Consider the following 27,863-nt stretch of genomic DNA (forward strand, 5'->3'; position numbering starts at 1 on the left):
CAAAACCTTCTCCACCCCTCCCCAAAAGCCCCCGCCCGAACTCCCGACCCCCCCGCCCGTCTCTTGACTGCCCCCTCCAAAATCTCCCTGCCCCTGCTCCTGCCCCCGGCCCCCTTACCCTGCCGCTCAGAACATGGTGTTGGGCTCTGTGCGGAGCCGGACACGTGGCTGCGCTCCCCAGCGCAACACACAACCCGGTCCCACCCCACCCAGTGCTGCCGGAGCGGGGCGCTGGGCAGCAGGGGAGGAGGAGCTGCCGAGGCCCGATGCAAACGGCCCGGCAGGCCGGCCGGCTCAGAATGCGGAGGAGGAGCTCTACAGCTGCTCCGGAGTCCAGCCCGGCAAGCTGCGGGGGAAGGGCTCTGGCTGCCAGAGCCCCATGCGAGCGGCTGAATTTCCTGCAGCCCTCCCAGCCGCGCCTCGCTCTGCATGGGGGGGAAATCCTGGACATTTTTAGTGATTTACAAATTCCCCCCCGGACGCTATCTTTAACACAAAAAGCAGGACATGTCCGGGTAAATCCGGACGAATGGTAACCCTACGTTTAGGCACTGAAATATGTAGCCTGAATTTTAGAGATGTTGAGCAACGAAGAGCTCCCACTGAGTGTTCAGCCCCTCTGAAATTCTTACTTAGATGCCTCAAATGGATCTGAGCCTATCTTAAGGTGTCTGTGATGGGTTACCGTAGCGTCACAGTGTCCACATTTTAAAATGTTGGTGTTACTTCCCAAGCATGTCAAAGGGGGTTTGACAAAGTCACATCAGGGTGCAGAGACCAGATTTCAATTCACAGTAAACCAACAGGAAACATTTATCAGATTCCCTGTAACTCTACTTGAGTGCCTTAACCACTCAGCCGCCACTCCAGACCTCCAATCTTGAAGGTTATGGGTTTAGTCTTGATGGATCTCACAATGAAAGGCCATCTAAAGTGACTAAGCTCAACCATGAGGGAAGGCAGTTACGAGGGAGGGAGAATAGAAAGAATGAGAGTGATGTAGGTCAACTTCCCTATCAAGGGTTCAAATTCAGTATCTTTTATGTTCCTGGAATTATTATACTTTATTTCCCTTAGAAAAAAAGTTCTATAGAATTTTATAGGGATGAAATTGATAGGTTGCTGTAGAAACTATCCTAAATAAACTCTAGAATAGGAAAGGATAACCATTCTGTAAGGCTGTTTTTTAACCACTTTGTCGAATTTTATATAAAGATACATAATTCTGTGTTTAATTTTATGATGATGATTAAAACTAGGCCGCCCTATAGAAGGGCTATCCTTTTGTATTAAATACTATAGGGCTTTCCCATACGGCCTATATTGTGAATTGTGAGGGGGGACAACGCACTGGGAAAAAGTGCTCTCTCTAGGGCACTGTCATGGTGAAAATCATGGGCTAGACCCTCAGAGAGACAGAGGAAGAGCCACAACAGATGTGATCCTGCTGTTGTGCAGAGCTCCTCTGACTTCACAGGCATAGAGCTCACTGTAGGATCAAACTCTACAACTCCACTATCCAGACTGGCTGCCCCTGACTGAATGAGAAAAGGGTATAGCCAGGAAAACGCATACCATGGAGAAAGATTTGTTTAAAAATGTCTCAAATTCAGTCCGATAAGTTTGCTGTACTGACAAGAGCTTATAATCAAACATCTAGAATGCACTGGCAGTTGAACAGAATGGTCTTTTATTGGGAAATACAAACGGAAAATAACTCCTGCCCCCACAATACTTGTAGAATGCACCAGAAATTCTATCATTTGCCACCCTCTTGCTGTCTTAAAGCATTAGACCCGTTCATCTTCCCAATCGTGTGCTCAAAATATAAAGCCAAGTTCCGCTCCCAGATATGCACACAGGACTCTCGTTACACCAGTATGTATGTCCAAGGGTAAATTTTGACACCAATGGCCTGATCGTGCTCCCACCATAGTTAATAGAAATAACACAGGCCCCGAAAGGTAATACTTAGAGTTTCAGGCTCCCTGTTGGTCCATAAAAGAGTACTCAGGACAACTAGCACACATCCCAAGGAAATATATAACCATAAAACAAAATCAAATAAAGCCACAAACTCAAACCCAGCAACGTGAGAAAGAGGAAAACCTCACATTTATTCCAATAAATCTCATGCCAGTTTGGACAGCCAGAACGCGCTAAACCGGTTTCAAAATGTCAAGCTTCTAGTTTACATTTCATTCATTCCATTAGGTGGCTATTTCTGTGGGGTTTAAAAGGATTTACTTGGGAGGCTAGTCAGTCATCTTCTCAATTTTGACAACTTATTCAAGTGACTACTTGTCCGGACTGGATCCCGAAGCACCTTCAGTTACCATAGTATTTCAGACCCTGAGATGGACTTGTGGTGTAGTGGCCTGCACATGAGGCTAAGATCCAGGACCTCTCAAATTCCAGTTCCAGCTCTGCCAGCGAGATGCATGGCCTTAGGCAAGTCTTAATTTCTATGCATTGGGAAGTAGATAAATAGTATTATAACAGAGATGTTGCATGGATTATATGCACAATGCCTCCAGGAACTCCCATTGCACCAGGGCTCCAAGTTTTTTGCCTGAAAACTTTTGACCCAAGAAATCTATATTCTTCTCCATTCAAATAAGTTACCAAGAGAAATACTTATTTAAATAGTCACATTGTTCAAAATATGCATTACTATTATTTTTAATACAGTAGTGCCTAGAGGCAAGGGCTAATCAGGACTGGGACCCTTATGCAGGGTGTTGTACAAACTCAGAATAAATGACAAAATTTACCCTCTGGATGTAACGAACAGTTGGAAACAGAAAATTTCTCTAAGAAAATGTATATGCATAGGCCAGGTTCACCCTACAAGCCATCTACCCAGCTGTTACCAACAGTAACTTCTAGTGTCTTGCTTACAACACTCCTGCTAATATATCCCAGAATGATGTTGGCTTTTTTTGCAACAGTGTTACACTGTTGACTCATATTTAGCTTATGGTCCACTATGACCCCAAGATCCCTTTCCACCGTTCTCCTTCTTAGGCAGTCATTTCCCATTTTGTATGTGTGAAACTGATTGTTCCTTCCTAAGTGGAGTACTTTGCATTTGTCCTTATTGAATTTCATCCTATGTACTTCAGACCATTTCTCCAGTTTGCCCAGATCATTTTGAATTTTAATCCTATCCTCCAAAGCTCTTGCAACCCCTCCCAACTTGGTATCATCCAAAACTTTATAAGTGTACTCTCTATGCCATTATCTAAATAATTGATGAAGATATTGAATAGAACGGGACCCAGAACCAATCCATGCGGGACCCCACTCGTTATACACCTTCCAGCATGACTCTGAACCACTGATAACTACTCTCTGGAAATGGTTTTCCAACCAGTTTTGCACCCACCTTATAGTAGCTCCATCTAGGTAGTATTTCCCTAGTTTATTTATGACAAGGTCATGTGAGACAGTATCAAAAGCTTTACTAAAGTCAAGATATACCATGTCTGCGGCTTACCCCCATCCACAAGGCTTGTTACCCTGTCAAAGAAAGCTATCAAGTTGGTTTGACGCGACAAATCCGTGCTGACTGTTACTTATCACCTTATTATCTTTTAGGTGTTTGCAAATGGATTGCTTAATTATTTGCTCCATTTTCTTTCCCGGTACAGAAGTTAAGCTGACTGGTCTGTAAGGATCTTGAAGATCTTGAGAAAGGATTTGAAGGAAGGAAGAGTAGTGGCTTGATGAACAACTCCACAGAGGGTGTTCTGTGCATGAGAGGTAGGCATAAAAGAAAGTATAAAGATGCCTGTGTAAGACGTGGACAAACAGACAATGGAGGCTGACTTCATTAGTAGGGCAGGGCTGAAGTGATAATATATAAGAACAAGTAAGTAGGGAGGGAACAACTGAGCTACGAACTGCCTTACAGGTAAGGACCAGGAACCTTATCCAAATCCCAGTGAAGTCCATCAGAGTCCTTCTAAGGACATCAGCAGGTTTAGGATCAGACCCAGAAGCCAGTTTTTGATGGGCTGGAGAAGGAGGAGACCATGAAGGGACTCAAAGAAGAGGGTGACATGGTCAGAACAACATGTCAGGAAGATTAATTTAGGAGCAGTGCTTTGAATTGACCTGATGGAATAAGTAGGGTCTCAGGAAGACAAGAGAGAAGACGGTGACAGATAAGATGTGAAAAGATAAGAAGTTTTGAAAACTTTAGTGGTATGGTCAGAGAGAACTATATATGTAAGTATGGATAGGAGTACGCATACAGACTTAAACACATGAACAGAGGATGATTTTGCCTGTAGCCAAAATTTTGCTCATGCATTTGAGAAATGGATTTCAGAAAATATAATCAGCCATTTGCACTATAAAATGAGAAGGTTTCTTCTTGGGAGGGGCAGAAACCTGACTTGATCTGATAGACACACAGAACTCTGCAGTGTAGGAAAGTGTGCAAATGAGCACCCAGCGAATGTAAAAAAGCTTTTTTAGTTTCCCTTTGCAAATGCACCTTGCTGTGGTTGGCAGAGACAATGGCTCTATTCTCACTTCCACATAACCCAAGAATTAACTATCAAATTGCCACTAACAAGGTGTGCCACTGTACACCTGTTGTTTTAGTCAAAACACGAACATGGTGTAGCGCTGTGAGTGCAAAGCAATGTTTTTCATCAGAGAGTAAGGTGGCCTGACCACCTACAGACAGTACACACCCCAGAAATCTCACACACCTTGGTGCACATGCAGTATGGAAAATAACTTGACTCATGGCAGCGCTTCAATTCAACCAAAGCTGTCCGGAGCAGAGCTCTGGTAAATATTTCAAACCCGTGTGGCAGAAGCACCAAGCCCCGGGGGCCCCCATGGGACACAAGCCCCGAGCCCCAATGCGCTTCATGGGGCATCAGCCCCGAGCCCCAGCACTCCAGGAAATACTCTATGAGAAATTAAGCCCTGATTCGAGGACAGTAAAATTTAATGAGAGGTATTATGCTGTAGTGGACTGAGCGATAATTATAAACCACAAATCCATTTGAAACACAGTTACAAAGCCTAAGGATTTGATACAACGCAGAAGACACACAGGGCTAAAGTTCCAAATGACAGGGAATTTAGCCATGTGACAGACTGAAACTAGCGGGAGGTGCAAAGCTAACACCCACAGTTTAACAAATTCAGGTCACACAAGAATACGGTAAGGACAAGTACCATTTTCCTGACTATAACTACATTTTAAATAGAAGACTTCTCACTAGGCAGCTCACAAAACTTTACTGATTTTTTTACAGTCCTCTCTAGTTTGGGATCTTTTAGATTAGGCAGCAGTCAATGTGAAAAGGCTAGGGCTTGAAATTGTGAGGCCAAGTCACGCTAATCATATAGCGGTTTCTATCCCACTTTATAACATTTACATCAGGGGTGGGCAAACTATGGCCCGGGGGCTGCATCTAGCTCTCCAGACATTTTAATCTGGCCCTCGAGCTCCCGCCGGGGAGTGGGATCTGGGGCCCAGGGCTTGCCCCGCTCCGGCGCTCCACCCAGGGAGCAGGGTCGGAGGCTTGCCCCACTCCGCGCAGCTCCTGGAAACAGTGGCATGTCCTCCCTCTGGTTCCTACGCGTAGGGGCAGCCAGGGAGCTCCACCCGCTGCCCCCATCCCAAGCGCTGCCCCCGCAGTTCCCATTGGCCGGGAACTGCGGTTAATGAGAGCTCCAGGGGCGGCGCCTGTGGACAGGGCAGCGCACAGAGCTGCCTGGCTGCGCCTCTGCGTAGGAGCTGGAGGGGGGACATGCTGCTCCTTCTGGGAGCTGCTTGAGGTAAGCACCTCAGAGGGGTGTCAGAGCCTGCACACCCCTGACCCCCTCCTGCACCCCAACCCCTTACCCCAGCCCTGATCCCCTCCTGCCCTCCGAACCCCTCAGCCCCACCCCAGAGCCTGCACCCCCAGCCGGAGCCCTCACCCCCTCCCATGCCCCAACCCCCCATTTCAAGAGCATTCATGGCCCGCCATACAATTTCCATACCCAGATGTGGCCCTTGGGCCAAAAAGTTTGCCCACCCCTGATTTAATGCACACACACACACACACACACACAAAAGGGGGGGGAGGGTTAAATCCCAAGAAGTGAAATAAAATTTACATTTAATGGAAATGAAATCCGGACCTTTGAAGAATAAAATACTGACTGAAGTCAATGGGAGTTGTGGATGCTTGGCGCATTCATGCACATTTATGGTGCAGAAGTGCTATGAAGTTCATTAAACGCTGTCCCTGTTTCAGTGACTGGCCGTAACAGGAAGTCTGGCCTTTGTAAATTAGCATTTAAACACAAAGTGCATGAGCTGCTAAGGGAAGAAGTGATCACAGAGGAGTTAAAGGCTACACATGTTCATCTTTTCATTTTACCACAGAAACCAAGCTCTAAATACCCAGCTGAAAAAAAACACATACACACTCACACCAAAGCACTTGAAAGTCCCCTGGGTAAGAACTGAAATAGATCAGCTTCAAAAGAAAAAAAAAATGGTGAATTTTAACGTCTCTGAAAAGTAACTTCATACAAATCAAAAAGTAAATTAACTTTTTAAGGTGAGCTAATAAAACACTCAGTTGCCATTCAGGATATACAAGAGAAAGGAAGTGATGGAATGCAATTTTGAAGAGATTGGTGTGGTAAAACTTTACATGTATGTATACACTGCTAATTAAGGAAATTCAGACAGATAAAAGAAAGAGTGGCAAGGCTCTGACGACCAAGAAAATAAAAGTTACTCCTAGAAACTGACATAATCAACCCTAAAATTCAGCCAACAGAAGCACTCCTATTGTTTTACACACTGTAAAAACCTTCACTTCTCAATAGGAAAATATGCAAAATATTCACCACTTTTTCCATAAGGTGTAGGTGGCATGAATGTTTATTTTTGGTCTTTAGATCAGTTCATATGAAGGGGAAAGAGATGAGGGTTTCCCACAACACAGCAAGTTTCCTTCAGCAAGATGATCTTGAGTAAAACTTTCAAAAGCAAGTGAACTAGGTGCCTAAGTTACATTTTCAAATGCAACTCGCATGCTGAGTTGGCAAAATCCCAGTGACTTTCAATGAGATTTAGGCACCTACATCACTTTGAAAATAGCACTCACAGATGTTTTAAAAAATGTTTACCCCTGTCTCTGAAGGCTGGGGAATTGTGCACAATTGAATTGTTCTCTCATTGGAAGGCCATTAACATATTCTCAAACTAAAATTAACAGTTACGTTTTCAGAGACAAATTTTGCACAACAGCATAAAGTTCATGAGTTATACAGATCACAATTTAATTTAAAAGAAATACCACCCTTAGTAATCAGAGTGGCACTATCTTTGGCATGATAGATATGACTGTATCAACATCTATATCAAACTCCTGTCCAATGACGGCTGCCCGGTCTGCCAGCTGGTATCCAGATAATTACACTATGCTTCTGTGTAGTACAGCTCTGGCAAACATTGATAACACTGCTCTATAGCCAAAATGCTTCTGAAATAAATGTAGTCAAACTTTACTAATTCTGGGTCACTGAGAACGAAAATGATGCTTAAAATTGTTGATTGGCTCTAGTTTTCAAGATATGCTATTGGGTCAGTATATACGACCCTTGACTTGGGAATGGCGGAGGATAAGTGAGTTATAAAGGGAAGGGATCTCAATTTAAACCAGAAATGACTAAAATACATCTTTGACTGGATCTATGAATAAATCTATGACTGGGTTTGGACAGTACTTGCTTTTTAGGCAAAACAATGAATGATGCAATCTGAAGCTGGTATTGCGTCATACATGATATGAATTGCATCATGTTATTCCTAGAAGTCATGGATGATGCAATCATAACGAAGCTTACATCACTCTGCTGAACAAATTGCCCTATATCAGCTCTAGAAATCATACAGTGTCGTGCTCTCTTATTTGTCAGTGTTTGATTTTGCAAAGGGACACATTTCTGTTTAGCCAAAGTGAGCAGAGATGCCTCGTACTTGTGTGAACAGTGCAGATAACTTCTGCTATGTTTGTGGTGAAGTGACTTTTGCATCACAAAAGCGCAGTATAACCACTATGGTTAAGAAAGCCTATCACCTTTATTTTGGCTGCAAAATTGGAGATCAGGACAAGAGGTGGGCCCCACACATATGCTGCAACACTTGTGCAACAAATCTTCGCCAGTGGTTGAACAGGAAAAGGAAATCTATGCCTTTTGCAGTGCCAAGGATTTGGAGAGCGCCAACAGATCATACCAGCAATTGTTACTTCTGCATGGTGCCTCCAGTTGGGAAAGGTCTGTCAAAGAAGAAAAAGTGGACTGTGCATTACCCAAACATTCCATCAGCTATACGCCCAGTACCCCACGGAGAAGGACTGCCGGTTCCTGATGCACCAGAATCATTCTCACTTGAGTCAGACGAGGAAGAGGAAGAGGATGAAACTTCTGGTCCTGAACCATCAATGTCACAGGACCCACATTTTCTCCCATCCTCCTCCTCTGAACCACACCTCATAACACAAGGTGAACTGAATGACCTTGTCAGGGATTTGGAACTACCCAAGAGTAAGGCAGAGCTGTTGGGCTCCAGACTACAGCAGTGGAATCTCCTGGCAGGTGATGTTAGGGTTTCCATGTTCCGTGACCGTCAAAAGGATCTTGTCCCATTCTTCTTCATGGAAGGTGATCTTGTAGCCTGCAACAACATCAATGGTGTGATGGCAGCCCTCAACATCGTTCACGATCCAGATGAGTGGAGACTGTTCATTGATTCATCGAAGACGAGTCTTAAAGCTGTTTTACTGCATAATGGCAATGTTTTGCCATCAATTCCAGTTGGTCATGCAGTCCATATGAAGGAAACCTATGACAACATGAAACAACTTTTGAGGTGCATAAACTATGACCAACATCAGTGGCAGCTCTGTGGCGATTTGAAGGTTGTTGCTCTCTTGCTTGGTCTGCAGACTGGATACACAAAGTACTGCTGTTTTCTCTGCGAATGGGATAGTCGTGCAAGAGATTCCCACTACATCAAGAAAGATTGGCCACTCCAACAGGCATTGGAGCCTGGGAGGAAAAGTGTTCAGCATCCACCACTTGTTGAATCAAGGAAGATTTTGTTACCACCCTTACACATCAAGCTGGGTCTGATGAAGAACTTTGTCAAGGCCATTGACAAAACACAAGCAGCTTTCAAGTACCTCCGTGGAAAATTTCCAAGGTTAAGTGAAGCTAAGATAAAGGAAGGTGTCTTTGTTGGTCCTCAGATTCGTGAACTTCTTCGAGATGATGCATTTGACCATGCACTCCGTGGCAAGGAAAGGACGGCATGGAAAGCCGTCCAGTTAGTGGCAATAAATTTTCTCGGAAACAACAAGGCAGACAACTACAGGTTGTTGGTGGAAAACCTCCTCAAGGCATACAAAACCCTTGGTTGCAACATGTCACTAAAGATACATTTTTTGCACTCTCATCTAGATTTTTTTCCACCGAACTGCGGAGCAGTGAGCGACGAGCACGGCGAGCGATTTCACCAGGACATTGCAACAATGGAGAAACGCTATCAGGGCAAATGGAGCCCATCAATGCTTGCAGACTATTGCTGGACAGTGACAAGAGATGCTCCATTTAATGAATACAAGAGACAAGCCAAGAAGCGCCGAGTAGACACTGAATAGGACTAACCTATGTACATAATAGTTTTTTGCCTTTTGTTTCATAATAAATTTTATTCATATAACCCTTTTGCTGATTTTTAAAGTGTTACATAAACAGGACAGGTGAAATATTATCATGTAAAGCAACCGTAAACACATGAAAAGACCTAGGTTTACAATTTATGATTAAAACTCTACTATCTACACAATATACATAGACATAAAATGTAAAAACTTAAATATCTTAGAAACAGTAGCCAATCAGTTGTTTTAATTGTCATATTTGAATTCAGCACATCAAAATACATAATAAATAGCACATTTTATCTCTGAAGCAGACGACTTTTAAAAAATTGTAGACCAGTGTAATCAGATATCCTCTTACAAGGGTGAAATACTGCAAGAGACACATTTCACAGGCAGAGTTCCCTACCATACAGAGTAATCCAATCTGAGAATGAGAACAAAGGCAGTCAATCTCATGAGCAGAGCCAGAAACTGCAAAACAGGACTCCTAGATTCTATTTCTGTCTGCCAGTGACTCTCTGCCTTAAATTCATCCACTGTAAATACAGTAAGGTAGCATGAAAATCCCACCTATCCTCCAGAAAGGAATTGGGGCGGGGGGGGGCGGGGGTTGTTTTGTTTTAAACAGGAATTCAGTGGAATTCCCTTTGTCAGGCAGGAGGACTCTCAAGGCTCCTGGACTGCATGGGTAGAATAGTGCCTATTTACATACTTCACAGGTTGTTACAAAGCTCTTAAACCCACTTTTTCCACAATGCAATCTCTAAATCTGTGTTTGTGCTCTCACAAAAACCCATATAGTTCATGATTGTACAGCGGATAGTTGGGAGCTTAACCACCCAATTTACAAGCACAAATAATAACACCAAGCCCTTTTATAAAGCTTTCCATCAGTAGATGTCAAAGCGCTTTACGAAGAGGTCAGTATTATTATCCCCATCTTACAGACAGGAAAATTGAGGCATAGAAAGGGGAAGTCACCTGCTGAAGTCACCCAGCAGGCCAGTGGCAAAGCCAGGAATAGACCCCAAGTCTTCTGACCCTAGTGCAGTTCTGTATCTGCTAGGCCACAACGCTTCCCCGAATGTTTGATATTTGCATGTGCAAGAAGGGTAACTGCAATCAGAAAACACAGGCCATACGTTACAAAGACATATTTACATGCCAATACTGGAAAGGGGAGAACTAAGAGGAAAGAGTTCTCCATAGCCAGATTTAATTTTTAGCTCGAATACGAAAATTATGTTCTTTTTACAAATGAGGAAACTGAGGCAGAGAGCAGTCAAGTATTTTATTTTACTTTATACTAAAATAAAATATGGCGCTTTTCACATCTTTCCACTACAAATGAAGGAAGTAGCAGACAGCAGCAAGCACAATATTCTTACATTGCATCCAGGTAGCACTGGGCTGAAGAAAGAAGAAATGGTTAATATGCTCTACTCTGAGGCGTATCATCAGCATTAAAAGCCTTAATTTGGACCGTTTATATTCCAGTGTTTAGCAACTGTTAGCCCATTATCTGGGTGTCCATGTCTGCCACTCACAAACACAGCTGTTTAACCTTCTAAGAAAAACAACAATTGCAGAAAAAATAAAGACCATTAGCAAAACCTCCTCAATGTTCTCCTTGACACTCCTCTCTGATGTGAGGCCTACCAAAAAACACACCAGATAATGGTCTGACAGCTGATATGCTACGACCACAGTTGATGAGTCTTCATAACCATCCCATTGCTGTCTTGACTCCCCACATCTGTTTGTTGTATCTACCTGTTATCTCCAATCTGATACTTCAATTGTAAGCTCTGGGACAAGAACCATCTTTCTAGAATGCGTGTGTAAAGTGCCTAGCCCAATGGGCCCCTGATTCAGGCTCCTAGCAGCTACTACAATACTAATAAAGAGAATGATGATGAGAAAGAGGAAGAAGAGTAATTTGGAATGAAGTCTCCAACATTTTGTGAGCTTTACCGTCAGTCCAGTTCTCATGCAGATCACAGACAGCTCATGAAGAGCTTGGATTTGCACAACGGCAAAACCCCATGTTTGTTGCAAACTCACCGAGAGCTGACAGGGGCTAGATGTGGGACATGTTATGTGTGTATGTAGCAGCCATACTGTGCCAGAAGTTTGCAGAGGGAGACAGAGAACGGACAATTTAACAATTATGAGTAATGAGAAGAGACCACCACATCTACACGCACTCCTCTCCTCCCAAACTGTCAGCCTCCCTCCGTCCTTGACCTCCCTCCTCTTCTGCCTCTCCAACTTATCCCTGGGTGGCATAGTCCATTCTTATGGCTACAATTCCCACCTTTACCCTGATGATTCTCAAAGTCTACCTTTACCTTCTGTACAGCCACGCATGACTGACCATTTCTTTTGGCATAGCCGACTTCCTATTGAAAACTGAACTTCTCAGCTTCCTTCCAAAACTTCCCCCTTCCATCAATGTCAATAATTCCATCGCCCTTCCTACAGCCCAGTGATGCTCACAATCTGCACGTCAGCTGTATCTCTGCCCACTTCTCCCACAACCAGACCATCACCAAATCCTGTCACTTCTTCCTTTAAACTTCATCCTTTCCTCTCCATTCTACCAGCTAAAATCCTTGTCTGTCCCTTGGTCACCTCTTGCCTTGACTATTGTAACCAACCTTCCTGTTACCTCACTCCCTGCTGTCCACACCTAAACCAATCCAACAGGTGTTCAGAGTTCTCAGAGGATGAGAACTATGCACCCTATGGACCACTCAATCAGTAGTCTGGTGGAATGCTATAATTACCTAGTTAGTATCAAGAACTACTGACATACCATCTTCTAAACAGAAGCTCAATGGTTTTGGATCAGGGTGGATTGATTTGGATCAAGGTGGATTGATTTAAATCAAAGTGATTTAAATCATTGATTTTAATTCAGCAAGAAGGAAACCTTGATTTAATTTATCAGTTTAAAATGTGTTTTACATTTTTACTTTTTAGTTATTTTCCTTAAGAAAGATTGATTGTCATTAGTTAGTAAAACATGTTGATTTGCAATTAAATATAGCCTTTACAGTAAATTTGGTGCTTCTTTTTGCTAACCAATAAAATATACTACACTTATACACATTTATTTAAGCAATTACATAGCTTAACTTTATACTCTTTATATTTTTTATTGTGTCAGAATATGGTGACTAATCCATTTCTTATTTCTTTTTTATTTGCAATTTGAGTCAAGCTCTGTTTGGATGGAAATTCAAATGTAATTTAAAAAGCATAAAAACAGCATTTTAATTTTATTGTTAAATGTGCTGGATACATAAGAAAAAAAACTATTAAACATATTTTTCCATGTATTAAACAAAGGAAATATTATCTGTAGTTAATTAATTACACTGATTGTTTCTGGTCACCATGTCCTTTAAGATTTTAAAAACTAGTAGGTCTCATCCTCTCACACCTAATTTTCATTCATAGATTGGAAAAGGAAGACAAGCTTTCCTTATTTTTCAACTCCCAGCTGGTTTCCTAACTTTGAATGAACTAATCATTGAACTGAACTGGTTGAATAAACTGAAGAAAATATTCTCTCTGCACCCGCAGAAGAGGCTATTGTTGTCAAAAACTGAGTTAGCCCCTTCTAGGTGCTTAGCTAGTGACTTCCGCCAGTTCAGTGGTTTGTTTGTTTAACTTGGCAGCAAAGTTAATATTAAGTTAATGCTTAATATTTTTGTATTTAATTTAAATTATGTTAATAGATTATAATAAATTTAGGCCTTAAATACATTGTCAATTTCAAATTTAATTTTAAATATCGGTAAGTTTATTTTTAAGAAATAACCCTGCCGTTAATTTAATTTTTTTAAATCAATTAATTGTTTTTTTTTTTTTTTTTAATTTACCACTCTAGTTTGGATATCATTAAAATCAAAGTCTTTTTTAAATTTGACAAGTGGGAGAGGGAAACACACACCTAGGAAGGAGCAAGTCCATAATATGTAGGATCAAACTACTGGCATTTATTGCCAAGAGCTAGCGAAAAGAGGAACCTTCCCAAATTTCCCCCCACTTCCTGACTAGTGGGTGTGACCTGTCCCAGTTTTATAAACATTCCCACATATCTGAAAGTTAACTTGATTTTACCACAATATGGAAGAAATCAAAAATATTGACAATCTAGGTCAGCTTCCTTTTTCTTAAAAAAAGATTGCAGAAGTCATTTTACAGAGGATAGGAGGTGCTCTCAAAATGGCCAAGTAGATAAAGAAATGTCAAGATAGTCCACCCTTTTACCTTCAGCAAGAAGTTTCTTTTCAAAATCTTTGCATGCATGCACACACACACACACACACACACATACACACATTACTTTTTCACATTCAACTGAGACTCTATTAACTCATCTGAGTGTAAGTTCTCATAGCTGTGAATCATCCAGCTGGAAGTTAAGCAGTGGGAATCCAGGGAAAAGTTTGCAGAAAATTGCAAATCTTCCACTGACTCCAGCAGAACCTAGTCACCACAAACTTTCCCTCAAAGGCTTTCCACGAATCAGTTCAGTGTAGATAAAGGATGAAATGGCTGTTATGGATTGGTCTTTTGGTGCCCTGATCTTGTCAATTGCTTGCTTTATGATCCTGAGCAAGTCATAACTTCTCTGGGTCTCAGTTTGCTCATCTGTAAAAAGGATATAATAATACCAGGAGATATGTGAGGCTAAATTAGATAGGCTTAGATGAAAATATTCTAATTATTATAGGAAATCCTGGCTTTGGCTAGAAAAGACCAACAACAACTGCCTGTTACTCTCGCTAGCTGGTCTCATTTTACACTAATAGAAGAGGTTGGAGCAGAAAATATACTTTCACTAACAAACTCATGGGGGAAAAGACCTCCCATCTTTCATACAGTCCAAAAGTAGCCAGACACATACTTACTCTTAAATTAAAGGCCAGCTAGGCACTGCAAATATACAGCAGAACTGTAAGGAAACCCTGTAATGAACAAGGCTAACCAAGATCTGCATGAGTTAGAACAGGGGTCGGCAACGTTTGGCACGCAGCTCGCCAGGGTAAGCACCCTGGCGGGCCGGGCCAGTTTATTTACCTGCTGATGCAGCAGGTTCGGCCGATTGCGGCCCCCACTGGCCGCGGTTCGCCATCCCGGGCCAATGGGGTCGGCGGGAAGCCGCGGACAGCACATCCCTCGCCCACGCCGCTTCTCGCCGCCCCCATTCGCCCGGGACGGCGAACCGCGGTGAGTGGGGGCCGCGATCGGCCGAACCTGCCACGTCAGCAGGTAAATAAACTGGCCCGGCCCACCAGGGTGCTTACCCTGGCGAGCCGCATGCCAAACGTTGCCGACCCCTGAGTTAGAACCTTGCAACTGCATCCCCAACATCTCTAAGTTGGTATGGGCAAAACAGAAACTATTGCTGCAAATTAAAGAAACAAATTAATACACCCAATGTCAGACACTCCAAGCCTTCCTCTCTGGATTAGACCATACAACCACCATTATTTCAGCTTTGCTACAGTGATTAAAGGATCTAGACTTTGGGCAGGTCTAAGTGCTACATCGTCGCACCTGCACCGCTATAACACATCTGGTGAAGACACTCTATGCCGACAGGAGAGTGCTCTCCTGTCAGCATAAATACTCCACCTCCGTGAGAGGTGGAAGCTATGTCAGTGGAAGAGCATCTCCTGCCGACACAGCACCAGCGTGGACTGCGCTTAGGTTGCTGTAACTTGCAACACTCAAGGTTGGAGCAGTGGAAGCATCTTGAAAGTGGGAGGGCCACAGGCACCTGAACCATGGCCCTGTCCCTCCCCCTCCCTCAAGATCTGCCCTCGCACCTCCCCTTCTCCCCGAGCCCCTGCCCTCCCACCGCCTCTTCCCCCCAGGCTCCTCCCCCGCACTGCCTCTTCCCCCGAGGCCCCACCCCCTGTTTGCCCCTCTCTCTGTTGCTCGCCCTTACGGCTGGGAAAAAGTGGGAGGAGCATGGCCCCCTGGCCCACCCTGTTCCGGCACCCCTGGCTCAGAGTCAGAAAGTGTCTTTTTCCCACCCCTGAGCAACGTAAGTTAGATCAGCTTAAGTGGTAGTGTAGACCTGCCCTTTATGAGATCAGCTTCCTTATCTTGAAAACGTGTTAGATACTAGCAGCAGAGTTTGTGTCAAAGTTCAGGGTCTGTGAGCATCTCCAGTAAAAATTCAGTGGAAAGGTGCGTCTTTGTCACAAAAATCTTTCTTTGCACTGTCTCACATGCTATCACTTCCACCAAGAATTTCTTGCCCTAGCCTAAAATAACACTTTTTTTTTTTACTCTCAAAATGCTTTACAACAGCAGTATTATTATCTCTATTTTACAGATGGAGAAACTGAGACACAGAGGTTAAGTAACATGCCTAGAGTCACAGAAGCAGAGCCAGAAATATAACCCAAGCCTCCTGATGAACAGTCCAGTGCTCTTACACCAAAATGACCACACGGTAATCATTCAAATCTATCCTTAAAGCACACTTCTTCTGCAAAGCTCATCAGTGCAAATCCACTGAAGTAATATGGGACCAATACTCCTACTGAAATCAATGACAAGATTCCCACTGACTTTGGTGGACGCAAGATGGAGCCCAATATGCATAGCATTACCAAAAATTTGAAATAAAAATAAAATGAAGGCTTCTGATTACTGGGTGATCCCACATACTACTAATGGGAGGGTGTGGTATTTAAGCACAATGGGAACCAGTTTAAGGGCAAAGTTTCAGCTATCTGAAGTTAAATAATTTTTGGTTACTGCTGATATAGGATGGTTTTGAACTAGTGACTTAGAAGTTTGGTAGCTGATTACCAGTACCTTTGCCCCTCTAAAATATCTTATACGTAGGACAGTTTCTAAGGTGTCAGGAGGACTATCTGGGGTGCTATAAGAAACAGTATGTAATAACTGGGGGTTTGGGAAGAAGGCCCATTATTTTGCAGCCAATTTCTGCAGATAAATTCATCTCATTGTTTTGCATCTTGTGGAACTCGGTGCTGCACAACCAAAAAAAAAAAGTTTCTTTGTGCAGAACAAAATCAAGATGGCTAAAAACACCCCAAGCATGAGTGAACATGGCCAGTGCAAGCTCAGATCTGTTTCTCACAGACAGCTATTTGCATAATACTTTGCATTGCCACATAAGGATACACATGTTGTTGGTTTTAATTTTAATAAGTTCAGAAATCCTCTGTGCCCAGCACCTGCTGTGAAAAGCTCTCTCACAAAGGTATGTTATTTTCTTCAGTCTGCCTGGCTTTTAACCTGCACAGCAGGCTACATTTGATTTTTACACATCATAGCTAGCAGGAGTCTACATAGGCTATTCTGCGTAGTAAAATATTGGGAGTGGAAAGAAAAAGAACAGTGGCACCAAGAACCTTTAAGGAACACATTCAATCTAGCCAAGCAGGCTGGGACATGGAGATGCTTGATTCTTTATTGGCAACCTCTCACCTTGCAACTAGAAGGCAAGTCTTACTCCTCTGCAACAGAGAATGCAGCCACAAAGGAAAGCAAGCAACTGATCTGGTATCTCAATTTCAGCAGAGCTAGGATCCTGCACGTGCCAACCACAGTGCATTTGCTGGCTTTGGAATTTCTAGTGCACCTAGTAAAATCTATTTTAATCCTCTTGCCCAATCTAGATTTCCTTAGTTCACCTCAGATGCCACAGCGCTAAAGCTAGACATTCTCCAAGAGATTGATAACAAACACATCAGGGGGTGATGTCTGCTTCTTCTGTCAACAAGGCACTTGGCAATATTAGTGCTGACGGGCAGAGTGGGAAGTAAGTTGTGCCAGACGTGCTGGGGCACATTACTTCCTCTTCCTCCCCCACAGAGCAAGGGGAAGCAGGAACAAGATTGCAACCTGCTATCCCTTATTCAGGCTGGATTGTAAAGTCAGACTCCCCCGCCTAAATAAATAAGTATTCTTAGTCCCAAAGATATTAGAAGCAGCAATCTCATTTCCATTGGGGTAATATGCATAGGCCAAACACATAGGGCCAGATTCTTAGCAGCTCTAAATCAGTGTAGCTCTGTAGAAGTCAAGGGATTTACTTGATTTATTTCAGCTGTAAATCTGGCCCAGTGATCTTTCATTGACACAGCACTTCCTTCCGAGAGAACATGACTAATCTGTAACGTTGAGTGAAAGAAACACAGAAAAAGATTTCACAAAAGACTATTTTTGTCAAAAAAAATCTCCTTTGTACACAGTAACGTTTAAGTCGATACTCTCTATAATGAACTGCTCATCCAGTCAAGTTGGCAGAGGGGAGTTTTAAGTTTAAAACAGAATGTTAAATACTATAATGGAGTTGAGGACTGTGAAAATGGAGATTGGCTAGCCGCTGGCTATCACCTGTAAGGCCCAGGTCTCTAGGCTTTAACAGATCACCTCTTCTGGAACCAGGGAAGTATCTCCATCCAAAATTCTTTGTCCAGCAACAACCGCTTGCATTGGGTTGGAAATGAAGTGCAGTTTTAGAAACTCCACCATCCCGTTCAAGACAGACTGGTTGTTATACAGAAATGACCACAATTGCAACTCTCTCCAAGAGGAAACAGGATTTCAACCATACAAGTACTGTCGTGCCCCGATACTCAGGAATTATCTACACAGGAGATTCTTCACGTTATACCAGTAGAAATAAACAGATTTAATTATACCCATATATCCCCCCTGCGTGGATGCACTTATTTCAGAACAAAAGTGGCTTTTTTATTAATCTTAAATTAAACCACTTCCAAAATGACAAACTAAATCAGAAAAAGGCCCTCTTATATAACAGAATATGAATGTCTATACAGGGAATTATACTGGTATTCACAAACAAAAGACTTCATTTAACATTAATTAAGTTTGCTCTCATCAATGAGCAAAGCTATGAAAAGTTAGGAAATACAAAGTTAAGGCCAGTGGGAGCCGCGATCGGCCGGACCTGCGGACGGGGCAGGTAAACAAACCAGCCCGGCCCACCAGGGGCTTTCCCTACACAAGCGGTGACCCCAGTTTGAGAAACACTGCAGTAGAACTTCAGAGTTATGAGCACCAGAGTTACGAACTGACCAGTCAACCACACACCTCATTTGGAACCAGAGTATACTATCAGGCAGCAGCAGAGAGAACAACAACAACAAAAAAGCAAATACAGGACAGTACTGTGTTAAACAAACTATTAAAAAAGACAGGGAAATCAGCATTTTTCTTCTGCATGGTAAAGTTTCAAAGCTGTATTAAGTCTAAGTTCAGTTGTAAACTTTTGAAAGAACAGCCTTAACATTTTGTTCAGAGTGACAAACACTTCATAGTTATGAGCAGCCTCCATTCCCAAGGTGTTTGTAACTCTGAGGTTCTACTGTAAAAGATTACAAAGTCAAGAACTGTCAAGACAGGAAAAACCAAAATGAACGCTGCCCATGCAACCTTAATGCATACTCACAAGGGGACCAAATTATGATACAGCCTTTAACAACATGCAGACATGAAGAAGCAGGGGTTCTACAGACAACAGATTCCTTCACTACACAACCCTGATTCATCCCCAGAGCAGATCCATCTTGTAACCTGAAAGAATCAGGGGGCTGAATTAAGGCTGTATGGGAACATTAATTCTAATACCAATTTGAAAATGCTTGACTTCGCAACCTTTTAATCCTTAACTTTGTATTTTCTAATATATTATGGTTTCATTTATAGATGAGAGCAAACTTAACTAATGTTAAATGAAGTTTTTTGTTTGCAAATTTTCTTCATTTTTAACAATAAGAAATCTTTTTCTGTATGTGCTATTTAAATAATAAAATCACTTACATATTTGTTGTTTTCAGTGTATATTTTATTACCAGGGTTATCTTTCAGAAGCTCCAGGTTTCGCCATACTGTGCCATGTTGCCTGATATATTGAAAATTATTAAACTATATTCAAAAAACCCTTTTTTTAATGCAACTTCTACATGACTTTTTTTTAAACTCTGTAATAGAAAACTGAGTAAGGACTCATTTTCTTGACCATTAAAATGTTCCAGATGTGGTTTTTACAATGTTAACGTAACTTGTAGCTGAATATTTTTTCTGTTTTATATTTACACATTGTGACAGGGATTTTCATTTTTTTTTAAAACTATGACAAGCTTGATATCTCTACGTTATAGCTCTGAAGAAATAAAAGTTATAATTCTCTTGGATGGACTTTTTGAGTTCCATTGACATTTAACCACTTTGCTACATAAACTTTAGATTCATAAATTACATCTACTGCCTCAACAAAATGGAAGTCTGGATTCATATTTGTGAAAAAAGGCAAAAACAACCTGTTTTTTAAATTAAAGCTTTTCTTCATCTTAAGCAGAAACACTGTCAACCAGTCAAAGTTACAGTAACTTTAGTTTTAAGCAAATCAGCTGTGATTTGTCATTAACACGAGTTACAGCATGTCCAAAAGAAATGGTCCTACAATGGAATTTTTTGCATATTCATGACTAGAGACACTTCATATTCTCAAAATTCCATTGTTAAAAAGGGTAATTACATAACTGTGAAGTAGAATTGCATTAATACTTGCACTTACAGGGAGAGAAGCAACATGGCCCCAAGGATAAATCACAGGACTAAGAATCAAGACACATGGATTATATTCCCAGCTCTGCTACTGACTCACTGTGTATACATAAACCAGTCACTAGGCTTCTCTGTGCCTTGGTTTTCCCAACTTAAGTGTAAAATGGAGATAATGTTGCTCATCTACCTTTGCAAATTGCTTTGGCACATTTTTATGAATGAAAAGAGCTATATAAATAACAAAGATTATTATTACACAAACCACCAAAACTACATTAAAAGAAGGTTGCAAAGTCAATCACTGAGAAGTTAGGAAATGCCCCCTTCTGCGTATGCATCATGATACAGTCTTTAATTGCATGATCACATACTATTTGTCTCAGTCTTTCATCCGCCCACTCTCTGGCTCCCAGCACACTCACCGGTTTTGCTTCCTGGCTCCCAGTTTCAGTCTCTTTACCCAGTCAATCCCAATCTACCCTACCCTCCCAATCCTAGTTTCCCTCTTCCCTACCCACTATCAGCCTCTAGTACCAATTTCTGCCCCACCCGCAGGCTCCTTGTCCCAATACATTTCCCCTGCCACCTTCCCCTCGCACAGGTCTAGCACTTGTCCCTTCTGCATCTGAATCAAGCAGTTTTCCCCTCCATGCTACCTGGGCCCAGTAGAGAGGTCATTGAGAGCACAGGACATATAGGCTCCCTGATCTCAGTTCAGGTGCCCAGACCCAGGATGGCCCACTGCAGCCCAGAACTGCAATTGCAAGTAGAGTCCTGCTCAGCCCTGTGCTGGAGCATGCTCACTGAGGACAGAACCTTTGGGGAATTTAGCTGCTAAAGTCTAAGTCGTGTCTGCCGAGCATGTGCAAACTGCCATTTTCCAAAGGCCTTGGCCTAACGTAAGTGGATTTTCACAGGGATGGCAAAAGGCACATCCCGGACACAAGGGCCACCTCTGTTAAATTTCAAGTCCCTGCTCCAAAGCATGGGGGTGTTAGAGCTTTTCAAAGAAAAGGTCGCCAGAACTTAACGAGGGTAAAACAACATATCTAGCTTCACTCTTGTGTCTGAAATTTTAAAAAAAAAAAAATAATTCAACATGAGGCAGACATCCAGCATGGAACATTTCAGCCCAAATGGTTAAAGTTTGACAAAGTTATAAGCAACTAAAAACAGGGTCTTGTAATGGGGAGTATCAAGTAACCTTAATAGGTAGCACTACCAGCCCAACCCACAATACAGTTTCTTTCATCCAAGAATCTCAGAGCACTTTGCAAATACTTATTGATTAAGCTTCAGAAAGCATCTCTGACTATCACTACAATATTCCATTTTTTACCGCCATAACATTACTGTCATACTAGTGTACAACTAAAGTAACAGAATGGTGAATGAGGCTCCAAAATCTTAGATGTTAAAAAAGTGTTTCCTTATCTGTTTTATTCATAATATCTTAATGGGGTTTTTTTAAACTGTGGAAGTTTAAAATTTACATTTTACAATTTATAATTTTTTTTTACGACTATATACCTGACACTTAAATTGGACAATGAAACTGAACTTGTCGGTTTGATTGTTTATAGTCACTCTCACTTTCTGACTCTTTACCGTTATCAGAATACTGTTAGTGTTAAAGTGTCCAACTTTGCAGGGAAAATATGTTTTCAATTTTATATTTCAATTATATATAATTAAACCTCACATTCTGGACCTAAAATACTTAACAGCATCCCTTTCATCTTCAATTTCTTTATTGAAAGAATAAGGACGGGTCATGTAAAAGCAAGCTTGCCACTACCACAGAGAGGAAAGGAGAAATTCTTCCGTATACAGGGACAGGAAGAAAATGAAAACAAACAAATTAAATACATATACATTTTAAAATATCAACATACCGTACTTATTTCTGGAAACGTGGACCAGAATTCATCATTTTAATGTCTTGAACAGGACTGACACATTTATATATCATTTTCATTTTAAATGCAACTTTACAAAAAGAATGTAAAATGTTGTCAGTAAATGTATACTGGTAAGATTATTGTCTAATTCCTGTATCTCTCTCACACCACTACAGTCCTTTTAACTATTTTAATTTGTTTTCTTACATATTACAATATTATAATGAAAATAGGCAGACAAAAACAGTATAGTGATACAAAAAAATGGTCCTTGAAGTATGGGATCAGCCTCAGATATTAAACCAGAATTTATGCTATATAGAAACAGTGGCTAACTCAATACCTTTTAGGCCACAAATTGTGGTTTTCACTTTTACAGAAACTTGCACCACATTGACAAAATATTTGCACCTGATATTCTGCAATCAGAGATCTCCTATGATAATATATATATATATATATATACACACACACACACACACACACACACACCCCATAGGGCTAAGGGAGAGGACCAGGGAAAAATTACCCAAACCCGTAAATTCCAGATTATGTCCCTAATTCTGCAAATTTAGATTCACCAGTTTAGAGCCCCACTGAAGTCAACTGGACTAACCAGATAGATTCCGTTGCAGAATCCGGGCATAAGGGTCTTCCTGGGCATAACGAGAAAGTAATTAGCAGTTGTCCATAATGCCTAGCTACTACAGTATTTCGAATTTACTTTCTACATTAGGAGCAACAGCAATAGGAAGGAAAGTATTGGTCCTCTACTTAGTGGCAAAAGAGAGCTAAAAAATTATGACATCAAGAAGGCTGGAGTTCAATGCCTATTTTGCTTCAGGCTGCACTAAAATGGTTAATGGTGACCAGATACTCAATATAATTAATACTGACAAAGAGTAAGGAATGCAAACTAAAATAGGGAAAGAACAGGTTAAAGTCTATTTAGATAAGTTAAATGTATTCATGTCAGCAGGAGCTTATGATATTAATCCTAGGATACTTAAAGCAGCTGATGCAATCTTAGAACCATTAGCAATTATCTCCCAGAACTCATGGAAGACGGGTAAAGTCCAAGAGGACTGGAGAAGGGCAAACAGTACCTATCTTTAAAAAGAGAAAGAAGGAGGACCAGTGGCATTATAAACCAGGCAGCCTAACTTAGATACCTGGAAAGATACTGGAACAAATTATTAAACAATCAATTTGTAACCACCTAAAGGACAATAGGTTTACAAGGAGTAGCCAGCATGGCACTGTCAAGAATAAACTGTGCCAAAACAACACAATTTCCATCTTTGATAGGGTTACTGGTCTAGTGGATGAGAGGAAGCAGTAGACATGATATAGTTTGATTTTAATAAGGCTTTTGACACAATACCACATGAGATTCTCATAAACAAACTAGGGAAATATGTTCTAGATGAAATTACTAATAAATGGGTGCATAACTGGTTGAAAGACTGTACTCAAAGAGTAGTTATCAACAGTTTGCTGTCAAACAAGGAGGATGTATTTAGTGAGTCCCACAGGGGTCAGTCTTGGGTTTGGTACTTGTCAACATTTTCATTAATGACTTGAATAATAGAGTAGAGAGCATGCTTATAAAATCCATGGATGATACCGAGCTGGGAGGGGTTGCTATTACTTTGGAGGACAGAATTAGAATTCAAAACAATCTTGACAAATTAGAGAATTGGTCTGAAATCAGTAAGATGAAATTCAATAAAGACAAGTACAAAGTATTTTACTTCGGAAAGAAAAATCAAATGCACAGCTACAAAATGGGAATAACTGGCTAGGTGGTAGTACTGCTGAAAAGGATCTGGAGGTTATAGAGGATCACAAATTGAATAAAAGTCAACAATGTGACGTGGTTGTGTAACCCACACACCTTCTGGGTGTGGTGGTCTGTCCCATCTAGTGGCACCGAGACCACTTAAAGAGAGAGTGTTAAATGACTCTACAACCTTAGCTAACAGGCAGTTGGCTTTTAGCTCACGTGGTAGAGGCTCATGCACTAATGTCCAAAGGTCCCCGGTTTGATCCCGTCTGCCGATGACCAGGGTCTGTCAGCGTTACAAGTGGGGGCTCATCAGGGATTTCAACTGGGAAGTCTCTGAAGCTCAGGACACGCTTCCTCAGCTACGGGAAAGTATGTAACCTACACAGCTCTTGGGTGTGGTGTTCTGTCCCATCTAGTGGCACCAAGACCACTTAGAGAGAGAGAGAGAGAGAGAGAGGTGTATTAGCAGGAGTGTCCTACATAAGACTAGGAAGGTAACTGTCCTGCTGTACTTAGTACTGATGAGGCCTCCGCTGGAGTACTGTGTCCAATTCTGAACACCACACTTTAGGAAAAATGTAAACAAATTGGAGAGTCCAGAGACAAGCAACAAAAATGACAGAAGGTTTAGAAAGATTTAAAAAGCTGGGCATGTTTAATCTTGAGAAAAGAAGACTTGAGAGGGCACCTGATAACAGTCTTCAAATATGTTAAAGGCTGTTATAAATTGGATCAATTATTCTCCATGTCCACTGAAGGTAGGACGAGAAGTAATGGGCTTAATCTGCAGCATGAGAGATGTAGGTTAGATATTAGGAAAAAGCTTTCTAATTATAAGGGTAGTTAAGTTCTGGACTAGGTTTCCAAAGGAGCTTGATAAGAATAGGTTACACAAACACCTGTCAGGGATAGTCTAGGTATACTTAGTCCTGCCTCAGCACAGGGGTTGGACTTAATGACTTCTCAAGGCCCCTTCCAGTCCTATATTTCTATGATTCTTTTGTCCTTTTCTTTCAGATCCCAATGTAGTTTTTGTTGGATAGTTTCATTTTTTGTGTTACTTTTGTTGCCTGGTTTTATTTTTTTAATTAATTGTGAGTTGAGTTGATTTTGAAGACTAAGAGATCCATGTATACAGAAATTATTTTTTTAAACACAGAGCCTATCGCAACAAAGCTTTCGTACCAAGGAAACACACCTCTGCACATCTAGTAAAATTTAAGGTAGGGTTGCATTTCAGACCTCTGTGCCCTACAATGAGATTGCAATTACTCGATGATCCCAGTTTGCCATTGTTACTCAGAATATTTTTCCCCTCTTGTAATGAAACGGCTCAGAATTGAAAATAACCTAAGACGCTGACTCTTAGTATAAACTAATAATCTGCAAACATTTATTTTTAAAAACATTAATGAGTTATAGGTAAAGAAAAACAACAGCAAAGTTTGCAAATCGGCTTTCCCAACCCAACCTCCCCAGTTCATCCAAACTGAACACACTGGAAAGGAAAAAAAAAAAAAGGCTCTAAGCCCAAGTCCTTGTGTTAAGTTTCTTCCCAGTATGTTTTAAATTGGGTTCTGTGTGTTTTTTTAGTAAGTACTTACAGCCTGATCCTACTACTTTTAATTATGCAAGTTAGCCCTTACTCATGTATAAGTAAGGTTGCAAGACCAGGATCTGAATCTTTAGCCTTTGACAAAAGGCCTCTAGGAAGAAAAGCCTGAGAGTAGGCGGCTAGCCCTTCTGAAGGCTAACTAGTAGGAGAAACTTGGTTTACATTACAGTAAACCAACAGGGCTCACAGAATGCAATTTTTAAAGTTTAATTATGCTCTTGGGTGCAAAGAAGCAAACTGTCAAATGCTGATCTAAATGACCCTTTGTCAATTACATTTATCAGTAATAAATTCCAAGTTCTGGCATGCCATGCCAATACTCACAGAAACCTTCAATCTTGTCAGCTGTCTTGCTCCAGGCCACCTGCCTGGTTTCCATTATGACTTGGATGGTCCTCCTTTCTGGAGTAAACTTCTTGAGACTGAACACTGTCATAACTGTTCCCAGCTCTAGAGTCCTTTTAATCTGGCTCTTCTCATACTCCGGCAGCACTCCATAGTCTGTGCTCTTTCTGGACATTTTTTAAAATCAAATTTCATCAAACTGATACGTTCCTGATGTGCTGAAAAAGGGGAGGAGAGAAGGGAGCAAAATTTAATATTTAAATAACTTTACTTTGTTTTATTTCCTTCAATTTACCAAAAAATAAAAAATAAAATAAAGGATCAGTGTTGAAAAAAGATCAAAATGAATCACTGCACTTCAGGTGCAAGCATACAGTCTCAGCTATCTGGTTAACCTTGACAACAATCCTACCTAGTCTGTGAGGTTTTCAAGGAGAAATGTGTTTCGCTGGGGGAGGGATCAGTGATCCAGTGCAGCAGGACTCAGAACAATCAGCTGGGTGGAGCAGCCTTAGCATTCAATGAAATATGATCTCAGATTCTAAACAACAAAACAAAAACTCCACTGTTTCATCAACAATGCAACGATAATGACTATCTAAAGTTCCACGGTAGCATAAGGCGAGCTAAGGTCATTCTGGCCCAAATTTATAACAGTATGTGAACAAATGCTCCCCCTGTCCCTTTGGTGTATGCAGGAAAACTGGGATTGCAAGCATGCAAAGGTAGCGCAAATGCACCTGACCTTTGATTTGCATGCACACACAGTTATAAATGTGGTCTGTCTCTTTCAAATATTATCTGCAGCATTATGCAGAAGGCTCAAAATTATATTTTATACAGTGGATGATTTGATTCTCCCCAGAAACAACAGAGAAGACATGGGAGAGAAAACAGTGTAAGAGGAGATGTAAGAGATACGCTCACTGTAAGCATAGCTGTGACAAAGAGGAGAAAGCATCTGAAACTAAAAGGAGATTCATGTGTACATGAGAGAAGACTGTGCCTATCTTATAACAAAGAAAGCAGCTAAAAATAATCAAGAAACCGAATAAGTGTGAAGGATTATTTTGTTCAAATTCTAAGTCTAGGTCTACATTAGAAACTTTTGCTGGTATAGGAATGTCAGTTAGAAGGGTGATTTGTTTGCAACATTTCCAGCAAAAGCCCTAGTATAATGCAGTTTACACTGGCACAGAAATACTTGTCAGTATATCTTATTTTGCTTACCAATCCAGTATAAACTATACCAGCAAAAGAACTTTTTTAACAGTATAAACTGTGTCAACAACAGGAGCATTTGCCAGTATAGCTATACCAGTATACCTAGACTGGCAACATTTTTCTAGTGTAGACTTGGCCTAAAATATTAATCCAAATTGTATTGCAGGGGTCGGCAACCTTTGGCACGCGGCTCGCCAGGGTAAGCACCCTGGCAGGCCGGGCCCGTTTGTGTACCTGCCGCATCCACAGGTTCGGCCGATCGTGGCTCCCACTGGCCACAGGTCGCCACTCCAGGCCAATGGGGGCAGCGTGAAGCGGCATGGGCCGAGGGATGTGCTGGCCGCCGCTTCCCGCCATCCCCATTGGCCTGGGATGGCGAACCTCAGCCAGTGGGAGCCACGATTGGCCAAACCTGCGGACGCGGCAGGTAAACAAACCGGCCCGGCCCGCCAGGGTGCTTACCCCGGCGAGCCGCGTGCCAAAGGTTGCCGACCCCTGTTATATTGTAACCACTGGAACCCATTTCTGTGTTGTCAGTAAACTTTTCCATACAAAGTGTGCCCTGGGTCCTTTTACACCACATAATAGTGTCTACAGGGTCTTTCTTTTACTAAGGTGCACCTCATTGACACCAAAAGGTGAAAAATAAGCTTTGAATCCTTCAGCGAATAATTCTCGTTTGCAGGGCA

General features: G+C 41.6%; 1 protein-coding gene across 1 annotated transcript in view; it reads right to left on the reverse strand.

Annotated features, from left to right (window-relative positions):
* The window catches only part of PLCG2 (phospholipase C gamma 2), an 86,801-nt gene extending 60,676 nt beyond the window's left edge, over positions 1-26,125 (reverse strand). The window contains exon 1 of the mRNA XM_065416466.1: positions 25,930-26,125. Coding sequence (XP_065272538.1) covers positions 25,930-26,125 — 196 coding nt within the window. The remainder of the gene's footprint in view (positions 1-25,929) is intronic.
* Positions 26,126-27,863: the final 1,738 nt, after the last annotated feature.

The sequence above is a fragment of the Emys orbicularis genome, chromosome 14, assembly GCF_028017835.1.
Source record: "Emys orbicularis isolate rEmyOrb1 chromosome 14, rEmyOrb1.hap1, whole genome shotgun sequence".
NCBI lineage: Eukaryota > Metazoa > Chordata > Testudines > Emydidae > Emys > Emys orbicularis.